Source organism: Felis catus, chromosome D2 (genome assembly GCF_018350175.1).
Source record: "Felis catus isolate Fca126 chromosome D2, F.catus_Fca126_mat1.0, whole genome shotgun sequence".
Lineage (NCBI taxonomy): Eukaryota > Metazoa > Chordata > Mammalia > Carnivora > Felidae > Felis > Felis catus.
The window spans coordinates 69426832-69438247 of NC_058378.1; the positions used below are offsets into that span (position 1 = coordinate 69426832).

The 11416-nt window shown below is 42.1% G+C and overlaps 1 protein-coding gene across 6 annotated transcripts in view; it reads left to right on the top strand.

Annotated features, from left to right (window-relative positions):
- The window catches only part of ACSL5 (acyl-CoA synthetase long chain family member 5), a 44005-nt gene extending 32901 nt beyond the window's left edge, over positions 1–11104 (top strand). For all 6 annotated transcript variants that reach the window (XM_045040673.1, XM_045040674.1, XM_045040676.1 and 3 more), the window contains 11 exons: positions 873–1007; positions 3479–3613; positions 4139–4234; positions 6015–6087; positions 6366–6454; positions 6756–6872; positions 8156–8299; positions 8954–9055; positions 9535–9606; positions 9969–10115; positions 10837–11104. In XM_045040673.1, the coding sequence (XP_044896608.1) occupies positions 873–1007; positions 3479–3613; positions 4139–4234; positions 6015–6087; positions 6366–6454; positions 6756–6872; positions 8156–8299; positions 8954–9055; positions 9535–9606; positions 9969–10109 (1104 nt within the window). In that variant the 3' untranslated portion in view covers positions 10110–10115; positions 10837–11104. The remainder of the gene's footprint in view (positions 1–872; positions 1008–3478; positions 3614–4138; positions 4235–6014; positions 6088–6365; positions 6455–6755; positions 6873–8155; positions 8300–8953; positions 9056–9534; positions 9607–9968; positions 10116–10836) is intronic.
- Positions 11105–11416: the final 312 nt, after the last annotated feature.

An 11416-nucleotide genomic window follows, 5' to 3' on the forward strand; every position in this document is an offset into this window, starting at 1 on the left:
TGTGTGTCTCTCTCTCTCTCTGCCCCTCCCCCATTCATGCTCTATGTCTCTCTCTCTCTCTCTCTCAAAAATAAATAAACATTAAAAATTAAAAAAAAAAAAGACCTAGGGTTAGAGAAAAGGAAGTTTCCCACAAAGGTGCAGAGAAGGAACATTTGATCCGGGTAAGATGTTCAGTATGTGTCAAGGTAGAGCCAGTTAGGATCATATGAATGCCAGAGAGCTGCCTTTCTGTCAGTGGACTCCAGGCTTGTCAGGCAATTCTGGGGCTGATTTGAGAACGGAAAATAGTGCTGGCCTTCCCAAAACACATGCAGTAGTATGGATGGAAAATCCCCTCGCTGCTACTCACTTAAATACCTCTTCAACCAGTTTATCTGTTGATGCATGAAATGCCAAAATGAACAATTCAGTTCCTTGGGCTAAAGTATTGGCATCTGATTAATAAAATATGAACTCTAATAAGCATACTTTTTCGCATTCTAACACCTCCGACATTGAGATAGTCTTCCAACTGTAGGCATGTTCTGGTTTCAGTGGCAGGGTTTTTCTTAGTGCTACATGATGGACGGTCTCTTACAAAGGACAGTGTCTCGAACTGTCACTCAGAGCTACAGGTGGAATAGGGTGGGCCCTCCATCTCACGGTCTGTCTTCCCTGTCCTGCCACCTCAGCAGAAATGAGTTTCCAACCTGTCTTGGGCACAGGCTCTCAGAGTTCTGGGTATCTGAAATTTGTGGGGAGGGTGCTGTGCAGAGAAAAGTGCCTGTGGATGGCAACCTAGTTCCTCAATTCTGCCCAAGACAGCCCCCCTCCCGCCACCATGAAGTGGGCCTTTGGCTCTGAGCTCTGCTCTCTGGTTTTGCTTTTAGACTGTCGTGTACTCTTGTGGTGCCAAAGTCGGTTTCTTCCAAGGAGATATTCGGTTGCTTCCTGATGACATGAAAACTCTGAAGCCCACAGTGTTTCCTTCTGTGCCTCGACTACTCAACAGAATCTACGATAAGGTGCCAACCTTGCTTCTGCGGGGCTTGCCCTGGAGATGAAGGAACGGTCTGTGGCTTAGGCCTGACTAAGGTTTTTAGGGACTTTACGTTGCTAAGAAAGTTTTTCCACATACGCCCCCTACTCCGCATGAGCATCCACCTAATAGCCACATTCACAAATGCAACTGTGAAAAACCACAATAAATGAAACTCCTTTCATGTGGATAAGATCGTTTGGACCAGATCCGGAGAAAGAGCTCAAGTCAGGGACTTAGGGAGCCCCTCAAAATTAAGCTGACTTATTGAGGAGTTGTTACTCTGGTTTCATAATGCCGACAGGCTCTTGAGTTTCTTGCTGAGGTACCAGGCCCATGGGCAACATTTCATATGCATTCCACTATCTAATCTTTGCAAAAACACAGGAAATCCCATCCACACTTACTATTTCCAACTTCCAGCTGAGGAGACTGAGCCTTGGGGAGGGGAGAGGAGGAAGAAAGAAAAGAAAAAAAAAAAAAAAAACCTGGCCAGAATCATAACCAATAAGGGTTTGGGCCAGAATCAAACTGTCACATAGTAGTTAGTTGTCATTGATCGCTGCTCTATTTTTCATTAGACTTTACAACACGGAGATTTTTCTAATTCAATTTAATCATTTCTCCTGCATTCATTAGCTGAGATTCTTCTAGAAAGATGTGACAAGTGTTCTCTCCCTTTATTTATCAATCTTTAGAATAATGAATTGGTGCCCCCAGAGATCTTCAGAAATGACCAAGATTTTTCATTTGTAATATTTTGAACTCGTGATTTGCATAGTTGTATGCTTAATCCATTTCAGTCATTCTTTCTGATGTTCAAATTGTCCCACCATCGAAGTTGGGAGCCCAATCAAGTTCTTCATGTGTCCTTTTGACATAACTCCCCATAACATGTCCCAAGTTTATCTTTTGTGTTTCTCACCCAAGTCTTGGATTGTCTAACTTTTCCAGGGAGTCCTTGGAACTGGGATTTGAACCCAGGCAATATAGTAATAGAGTCCAGGCTCTTAATCAGATATTTGATCATCTCACAATTCCATAGACATGGGATCCCCGAGGAAATAACACATGGCCACTCTGCACATGCTTTGGACTCCAACCCTGAGATTCTAGCATTCCCCTTCACACTTGTGAATCTCAGTACTATCTTGGGGCTTTGGTGATGGGGCAGGCAGCATTCTAGCACACAGATGACCCCTGAATATTGAAAGTGCTAGTTTTAACAGAATTGTTAACAACCCTAGCAGCTGTCAGCATGCTACGGAATTATTAGATTTGGCGGCTGTTATGGTTTTGGTTCATGTTATTAGACATTTTTACTTTTGATAGTTTTTAATGATATGTTAATACTAAACACACAGCTTACTCTGCAACTTATTTTAAAAATGAAGGGTTTTATTACTGTGACTACAAATTCCAGCCTCTGTCAGTGATATATTAGGAGGAAGTTGCCTTGTGAATGATGAAGATAAATCTCTTAAGGTTGAAAGAGGTATCAGGAGTGACAGGATGCTGGCAACATTTGGGTGTAAATCTCGGAGAGAGGTGGTGAGATATTGACAAAATGATGGTATAGGCATAAGTAGATGCCTAGAACCTAGAGCACAGTTGGCATTAGGGGCTAAGGATGAATAGCTCAATTTAGCTAAAGGCTTAGAAATGGAAGTGTAAATATGGAAGATGGCTAGAGAGTTCTTTTCCAATTTTGAACTGGAAAAGAACTTTGATTTCCTTGAATCTGACTTCTGGTAGGATGGAGTCCTGAAAGCCAGAATATGGGGTTCAGGATTTCATTTTGGAAGTAAGGGATTTCTTCGAGTTGTACTTGAAGCTCTCCTTTGGCAGGTACATGGTTTATAGATTAGTCACAGTGAGGCAAGAGTAAGGGAGTCTAGGGAAATAATGAGCTGGTAAAATGGTGCCATAATTAAGTCCAAAGGCAATAAATAAATAGAAAAATCTGTTGGGTTTTGTATGGTGTGGTTAAACAAACTTTAGTTACAGAGAAGAGTGGTATTTTTCCATATTTAATGTATATAAGCATTATAGGGCAAGGGGAGGGAGAGGTAGGAGGGAGAGATTCCTAGGCCTTTCTTTGATCTATTAAATCAAAGCCCTAAAGGTGTTGCCCATTGAGCTGTTTTTTATCTAGTACCCCCGGGTGATTTGGTAGGCAGATGTTGACAACATTTTGAGGACACGCTTATTTCAGCTGTCAAAGTTGTTTGCCAAGGACAAGGAATCTGGAGGAGCTGGAATTCTGTACCTATCCACTCAGTGCACTTATTTCTTAGTGTGGCCCTAATTCTCTGGAATCATTATTTAGCAATGCAGTTCATGACATGAAAGTCACTTCTGTATGAAGCAAGAAGGCACTATCTTTTGCTCACTGGTGAATGGCTTTGGTGAGTATCTCCAGTAGGTTTCCAACTAAGAGGAACTATCATTTTCCAGGTACACAATGAAGCCAAGACACCCTTGAAGAAGTTCTTGTTGAACCTGGCTGTTTCCTGTAAATTCAGTGAAGTAAAAAAGGGTATCATCAGGCGTGACAGTTTCTGGGACAAGCTCATCTTTGGAAAGATCCAGGTAGGTTGGTTGGGTATAGGACAGAGCCAGGCAAATATCTGGGCTTCCTGCTAGCTTATCATACTTTGCTTTTTCTCTGATGGCTGAGTGTCTCTTTAATGGGATATCCTTTCACACTTACTGGGTTTACTCCCCTTTTGAGGTGAGGTCTCTCTGGGACAACTTTGTCATTAAAGGAAATTGGTCAAAAAGTAGAAAATGGATTTTCTTAAGTTTTGGCACACAGTCTTATTCTCTTGGGTGGTCTGTTGAGATAATAAGTAATGTGAAGCGTCTGGGAATATAAATCATCTGAGGAAACTCTTAAAAACTTGCAAGTCTAGTCTCAGCTAGGGATGTAAGTGACAATAAAAGCTAACATTTTAAGTGCTTTTCCTCAATGGCATGCCCTAGTGTAAGTGCTTTGTAAATTAACTAGTTTAACTCTTATAAAAACACTGGGTAGGCTGTTCTACCCATTTTGCAGTGGAAGAAACTGAAGCCAAGGGCATAGGTTTCAGCAGCTCTTTTGTTTCTCCTGAACAGGACAGCCTTGGCGGGAGGGTTAGCCTCATGGTCACTGGAGCTGCCCCCATCTCCAGCCCAGTTTTGATGTTCCTCCGGGCGGCAATAGGATGTCCGGTAAGCCAAGCACCTTCTTTGAAAATAGCCTATTTCACTTGTGCACACAAAAAGCTCACTCTTTTAAAAATGAAAACACAACTGAAAAGCACCAAAGAGAGTGTCACCAAAAATCTCAAAGTCAAGACAAAATAGCCTTCTCTTTATGCATCTGTATACATACATACGTACCTTTACATAAACTGGCATCAGTTTTAAAATACTTGTTAAACAGTGCCCCATCAACATTGGTCCTGGTCAAATAAAGACCAGTATCATTTTAATGGTTATTAGTTTATTGGATGTACCTAAGTAACTAGTCTCCTATGGATGGGCATTTAAGTCGCTATTTTTTCACTGTTATAATCAATGAAGTGATTAGGATACTTGTGTATCCTTTAGTATTGATGCAAATACCAATTTAGGGTATTAAATGCCTGCAAGTAGGGACTACTGGGTCAAAATATATGGTTTTTTTTTTTCCCCACATGTGAATGTAGATTATCACACTTCCCTCCAGAAATATCTTGTCTTTTTATACAGTCCTGTAAATAATGCACGAGATCTTATTTCCCCCACATTCTTGCCATTGTCAGGCTTTCCCAGTCATTTAAAGCTTAGCCAAGCAGATGTGTGAAAAGTCTCACTGCAGTTCTATTTCTTTTTTTCTTTTTTTAATTTTTTTTTCAATGTTTGTTTATTTTTGGGACAGAGAGAGACAGAGCATGAACAGGGGAGGGGCAGAGAGAGAGGGAGACACAGAATCGGAAACAGGCTCCAGGCTCTGAGCCATCAGCCCAGAGCCCGACGCGGGGCTCGAACTCACGGACCGTGAGATTGTGACCTGGCTGAAGTTGGACGCTTAACCGACTGCGCCACCCAGGCGCCCCAGTTCTATTTCTTTTATTAACACTGAACATCTTTTCTATCACTTAATGGCACTTGTATTTCTTTCAGGAAGTACTCTTATTTTCTTTTAGAAAAATGGCCAATGGATAATAAAGTTCTCTTTCACATTGCTTCTAAGAGTTCATATAGTAATATTTTTTTTTGTGAATGTTTTTCCTAGTCTCATCTTTTTGCCTTGTGTATTGCTATATGAAAGTTTCAAATGTTTACATAATCAAACTGATTCATCTTTTCTATTTGTGGTTTTTGAATTGCTTAGATAGGACTTCCTAACTCCAGTATTTCATAAGACTGCTTTCATTCCTATTTTCTGATAATCTCATCGTTTTACTTTTTCCTAATTAAGCCTGTGTTCCATCTGGAACTTAGTACAAGTGCTTGGGTGTAGACATTCTCTCTCTCTCTTTTCCCCCAAATAGCTAATTAGTTCATCCATCTGACCAACATTCATGGCACGAATGAAACATTGTGTCCTCATAGTGTCCCCTTCTGTATATAACCACCATCAAAAATAATTCTAATTGATGGCCAAGGCTAGAGGTCATCTACTCTTTCAAATTAGCACCCTCTTGGCCATTCTTAATGACTTCATTTCCCTCAGCCCCTAAAACCAACAGATACGTAGGTCCTATTGTCACACCCTTCCTGGAAATGCCCTCTTCTCCATCTCTACAAAGTCTGCCTATCACAGGCCCCCTCACTGCCCCCTCCCAACCCGCCCCAGTGCAGTAGCTTATGTGCTTGTTTGCCCCCGACCAGCAGATTGAAGGTGTTAGGACACCAAGTATCTTCCAAGCCTCAGAGACCTTGCCTTCCTCATGTCTTTCCACAGGGTATTGCCACCTCATGCTTTCTCTTGAGTAAGTCTCAAACCCTTCTTTGGTTTCCCCAGGTGTTTGAAGCTTATGGCCAAACAGAATGTTCTGCTGGCTGTACATTTACATTACCTGGAGACTGGACATCAGGTAGGTTCTCCATCTACTGGGTGGGAGATGCAGTTGTTGGCAGGAGGGTTCTAAAGGAACTAGGGCTTGAGTTAGATAACCTCAGTGCTTTGGACAAATGTGGCAAATGCCAAACTCAAGTTTCAGTCCAGACCTTTCTATCTTGGCTATCCAGCATTGGCACTGGATGACTTTTCAGTTTTCTTGTTTTAGAGTCAATCCATAAATAAGTCAGAAACATTCCTGGACATTATCACTGTTTCATGGTTTCCCAGCTGATTCAAGGTGGTGTTTTCTAGGCCACGTCGGAGTCCCCTTGGCTTGCAATCATGTGAAGCTAGAAGATGTGCCTGACATGAACTACTTTTCAGTGAACAGTGAAGGAGAGGTGGGTAGGTTGTGCTCTGTAGTCATGCCCAGACATCCATAGTAAATCTGTTTATGTCAAAAAGAGCACACAACTGTGAGGAGGAGGAGACTTGGGTTTGACTTGAGATCTTGACCAAGGAAATGGACATCTCTGAGTCTCACTTTCCTATCCCCTACAACAGGGAGTAAAATTTGGTGGTCTTCACGCTGTAGTGGAAACCATCAAATGATTGGAGGTGGGAGCAGGCGTTTTGTGAAGTGCCTCTGCTGGGAGTTGCAGCCTTTCCCACTGTTACCAGCTTGTGCTGTCTTATGTGCAGATCTGCATCAAGGGCATCAATGTATTCCAAGGATACCTGAAGGACCCTGAGAAGACCAAGGAGGTTCTGGATGAGGACGGCTGGCTTCACACAGGAGACATTGGTCGTTGGCTCCCGGTGGGTGCTTCTTCAAAATTGCCAGGAGCCTCTGTCGTTGGACTGAAGAGAACTACCTGCTTATAAGCAAGACAGGCAGAGATATGAGTCGATTAATCAGCTGAGGCAGCTTAGAGGAGTTATGTCTGAATCCTACCCGGCTTGTGGCATCCTCATACTATAAAGAGAAGAAAATACAGTTGAAGAACCTAGGCTGGCAGGTGGGAGATCTGTTGTTCTAGACCCAGCTCTCCCATGGACCAAAAATATAATTCTGAGAAAGTCCCCACACTACCAAAGGCTGAGCCTTATTAGTCACTTCCAGATGATGTCTGTTAGGCTGACTTGATGGCTAATTTCTGGAGTCAACCTCCTTGATGGTTCCATGGTTGGTTCAGTCTATCGTCCTACTTAGAGTGTGATCATGTGGATTGTATTTGCCACTTGCCCAGTTCTACAATTTAAATCCCTAAAACCCTAAGCTCCTCAGGCCAATAAGCTCAGAGAAATGAAGCTGCACATGACTTCTGGTGGCTGGTCAGAGAGCCTTCGCCAGCCCTGCTTCAGTCTCACGAAGCACAATAATTGACTTGATTAGCACCATGAAGCTATCTTAGCCTGCTCCAGGATCTAACAGGAGGGATACATGGAAGGGAGTCAAGGAGGGGGAGATCTAACTAATTCAAAAGTCTTAAGAAAGATAACTCCTTCCCACAGGGTGCCTGGGTGGCTCAGTTGGTTAAGCATCCAACTTTGGCTCAGGTCACGATCTCCCAGTTTGTGGGTTCAAGCCCTGAGCTGGGCTCTGTACTGACAGCTCAGAGCCTGGAGCCTGCTTCAAATTCTGTATCTCCCTCCCTCTGCCCCTTCCCTGCTCATGCTCTGTCTCTGTCTCTCTCACGAAAATGAATAAACATTAAAAAAAATTTCGTATTAAAAAGATAAGTCCTTCCCTATTCCTGAGAGTTCTGGAAATGGAATAATTGGAAATGACGTTATTTGGAAACTCACAGCTGCAAAGCTTCTTCATTAGATGAGGCAACCATTTACACAACTTCAGCAGGTCCTGGGGATGTTTTCCGAGGTTGCACGTGGACCCTCCACAAGGACATAACACTATAGGTTATTGCTGGAAGCTGCTCCCCTCCCCTTTCCCCAAAGCCAAAAAAGAGAAATGAAAGGTTGCTCAAAAGTCTGTAGCGAAGTCAAGACGTAGAAGGAAAATACCTGTGACTTCTTCCGCCTCTACACTGACATCGTTTCTAGGGCTCAAAAACACTGATGCTGTTTTCTGTTTCGTATAGAATGGAACTCTGAAGATCATTGACCGTAAAAAGAACATTTTCAAGCTGGCCCAAGGAGAATACATTGCTCCAGAGAAGATAGAAAATATCTACATCAGGAGTAGTCCGGTGTTGCAAGTTTTTGTGCACGGGGATAGCTTACGGGTAATATACTGTTTTAACATTAGCCGTTTTCAGGCACAGGCCATGCCGGTTCTTGTAGCTACAGAAAATCTGTATAAATGGGTTTAGGATGAAAAGATTTGAGTTTATAAAACCGAAGAAATGAAGCCACAGTTCAACCCTCAAATAAGGCAATACAATGTAAAAAACAAAAATGGTTTAACTATGATGGCATCTGTAAACAGATGGCATCTGTTGTCATGGTTACACCAATGGGTAGTCATTTGATAAGAAACAGCCCCATGTCACACTTAGTTCCCACTGTGGAGCTAACTCCCACTGTGGGAGTTCCTCTAGAGCTACAAACTATATATACCGTGCGTAAACTTAGCTTTTGGGGAGTGGGCAAGGGTTGGCAAAGAGGCCAGAGATGCTTTAGGCTTCAGGCTGAACACTGTTTCTTTTTGAGTAATCGATATCGAATGGAACATTTTTGTAAAAAGATATTGAGTAGGAAAATGGGATCAGAGTTCCATGAAGGTTTTAAATGTATGGTGAGAAAAGAGTTGGACACTATATTGAGCTGAGGTCTTGGGAAGTATCTATTACAAAGATATAATCCTGCTGTTGTCATCCACTGTGGGACACCGCTATCCTAGCTCTCACGTGTTCTTGTTCCTGGTTTGCCTTCCACAGTCCTCCTTAGTGGGAGTGGTGGTTCCTGACCCAGAAGTGCTGCCCTCCTTTGTAGCCAAACTTGGGGTTAAAGGCTCCCTTGAAGAACTGTGCAAAAACCAAGTAAGTCTTGCTTAAGAAAGTTCTATGCATACCCACGGGGCCCACCGTGGGAGAGTAAAGGCCCCACCAACTCAGGCACCAATGATGCCATCCTCTCTGGAAGAACTGGCTGTTCTTGAACTTAGGATAGGTGGCTATAGCTGAAATTGACTGGTTTTATTAGATAGGAGGATAGGATGGGATGGGGAGTTAAAAACAAACGACAGCAAAAACCCTCTATTCTTTTTAAAGTATGAATGTGGAGAATAGAGAATCAAAAAATACCATCCAGAGAAAATTTGCTAACATTTAGATTTGCCTTTCCTTCTCATTAGTCTTTTGAGCATTATTAAGCATAAAATGTGCTTGTACGTACATACACCTATATCCTGCTTTTACCCTGATGACCTTTTGTAGGCATTTTGAGTTGGTTCACACTTAGCCTTTCTTGTGGTCTCTTTTTCAAATAGCCATGCTTTAAGCTTGTTTTCTCTTCTTAGGTTATAAATAAAGCCATTTTAGAAGACTTGCAGAAAATTGGGAGAGAAAGTGGTCTTAAATCCTTTGAACAGGTATGTACTACTTGGGTTGTCTAGTTACCTCAAGTCATACTAGAAAGTTCTAAAGTTTGCATTTATAACGGGGTTTTAATGTAGTTCCCAAGGAATTGATTTGAGATTTTGTACCATTAATGCATTAAATACAAATGGCAGTGACTTTTTATAGTTGCTTGTAGAGTCCTTTTTGCTGTTAATTATCCGTTCTCCCTTCTCGTTTCCCAAATTATCAGTTTGGGAATGGGCATGCGTTACTATTGTCTTTATCCTTACTTCATCAACCCCACTTTTATAAAGTTCTTCACATAGCACGCAGAAGTCTCTGCATAAAAGTCTGAATTACTAATAAACGTGTGTGTGTGTATCTTCTCTTCCAGGTCAAAAGCATCCTTCTTCATCCAGACCCATTTTCCATTGAAAATGGGCTCTTGACCCCAACATTGAAAGCAAAGCGCGGAGAGCTTGCCAAGTACTTTCAAACCCAAATCAATAGCCTGTATGAAAATATCCAGGAGTAGAGTAAGGTACTTGGCAGCTGGACGGGGCTCAGTGGTAGCCTGCCTTGTAGGAGTATGGACTATGGATAAATACTAATCTTATGTTCATTTTTTGTCTTTCCTCCTATTATTTTACCTACTAAATTAATAAAAACCATAGTTTTGGGGCTTTTAAAAAATATTGAGAGACTTACATGTAAAAGCTCAGCCCTGAACTAAACAAATTTGTCCTTTCCATCTTAAATATTGCTGACATTTAGGTTTTGGGTCTACTTTTATCAGCATACCTTTATTCAAGGCCCATTTGTCATTCTTTGTCCCTCCCCCATGATCTCTAGCCTAAGTGACCACTAGCTCAAGAGCCAAAATGACTTCTTCCTTATAGTTTTACAGTAAGCCTAACTTGTTGACAGTCCCAACACTTAGGCCTTCCGATGTTCAAATTAAGAGACCTGTAAGCTCTCAAAAGTGGTTTGTAATTCATGTTTTCTAACGATTCCACAAAACCACTGAAATTTTTAATCAACCTTTTCTTATAACTAATATTAAGAGACAATTTCTATGTACTTCTGTGTACACTAACATCTGTCAACAGAAGGGAAGTGTGATCATACTGAACATTTCCTAAACTTACTGGTTTCTCTGACTGGGGAGAATTAAAAAAAAGTGGGCCTGTAACCTGTCCAAAAAGAATGTTCATGAAGTGTTCTCTCCAGTAGTATCTGGTGACTAAATCTGTTCTTTACAGTTTGCTGCTGAGCCGGAAGCTACAGAGGAAGGAGTTTAAACTTATGTCAAGTGCACTTTTCCAGTAAATGAAGCTAGCACTGAGGAAAAGCCTCCTGAACTGGGAACAAAGGCCTATGGACAAGCATGAGGCCTTCACAACAGGCTTATCTTCTGGGAAGGAACTGACTGATCTTTACTGGACTCCAGTTCCTGCTGTACCTCACCCTCAGACAACACGTGTTGCTTCCACTTGTAAAGTCTTTAAAATAAACCACTGCAAACACTTACATTGTGGGGTGTGCTTCCTCACGGACCGTGATGAGAATCAGAATCAGCCTTAGACAAGGACCGCTTAACAGTCAAGTAAGCTAGTGGCTCCCAAACTGGGCTGCACACTAGAATTCCCTGAGGGGTTTAAAGAGCTACTAATAATGGCTGGGTGCCTCCCTAAGGATTCTGACTGAAATGGTCTGGGGTACAGCCTCGGCATTGGGATTTTCAAAAGGTCCCTAGGTGATTCTTGTATGCAACCAGGATTGGTGGCTACTGAAGGCAATGTCTAGAGAACCAGGCCTTCTCATCCCACAGCTGTGAATAAT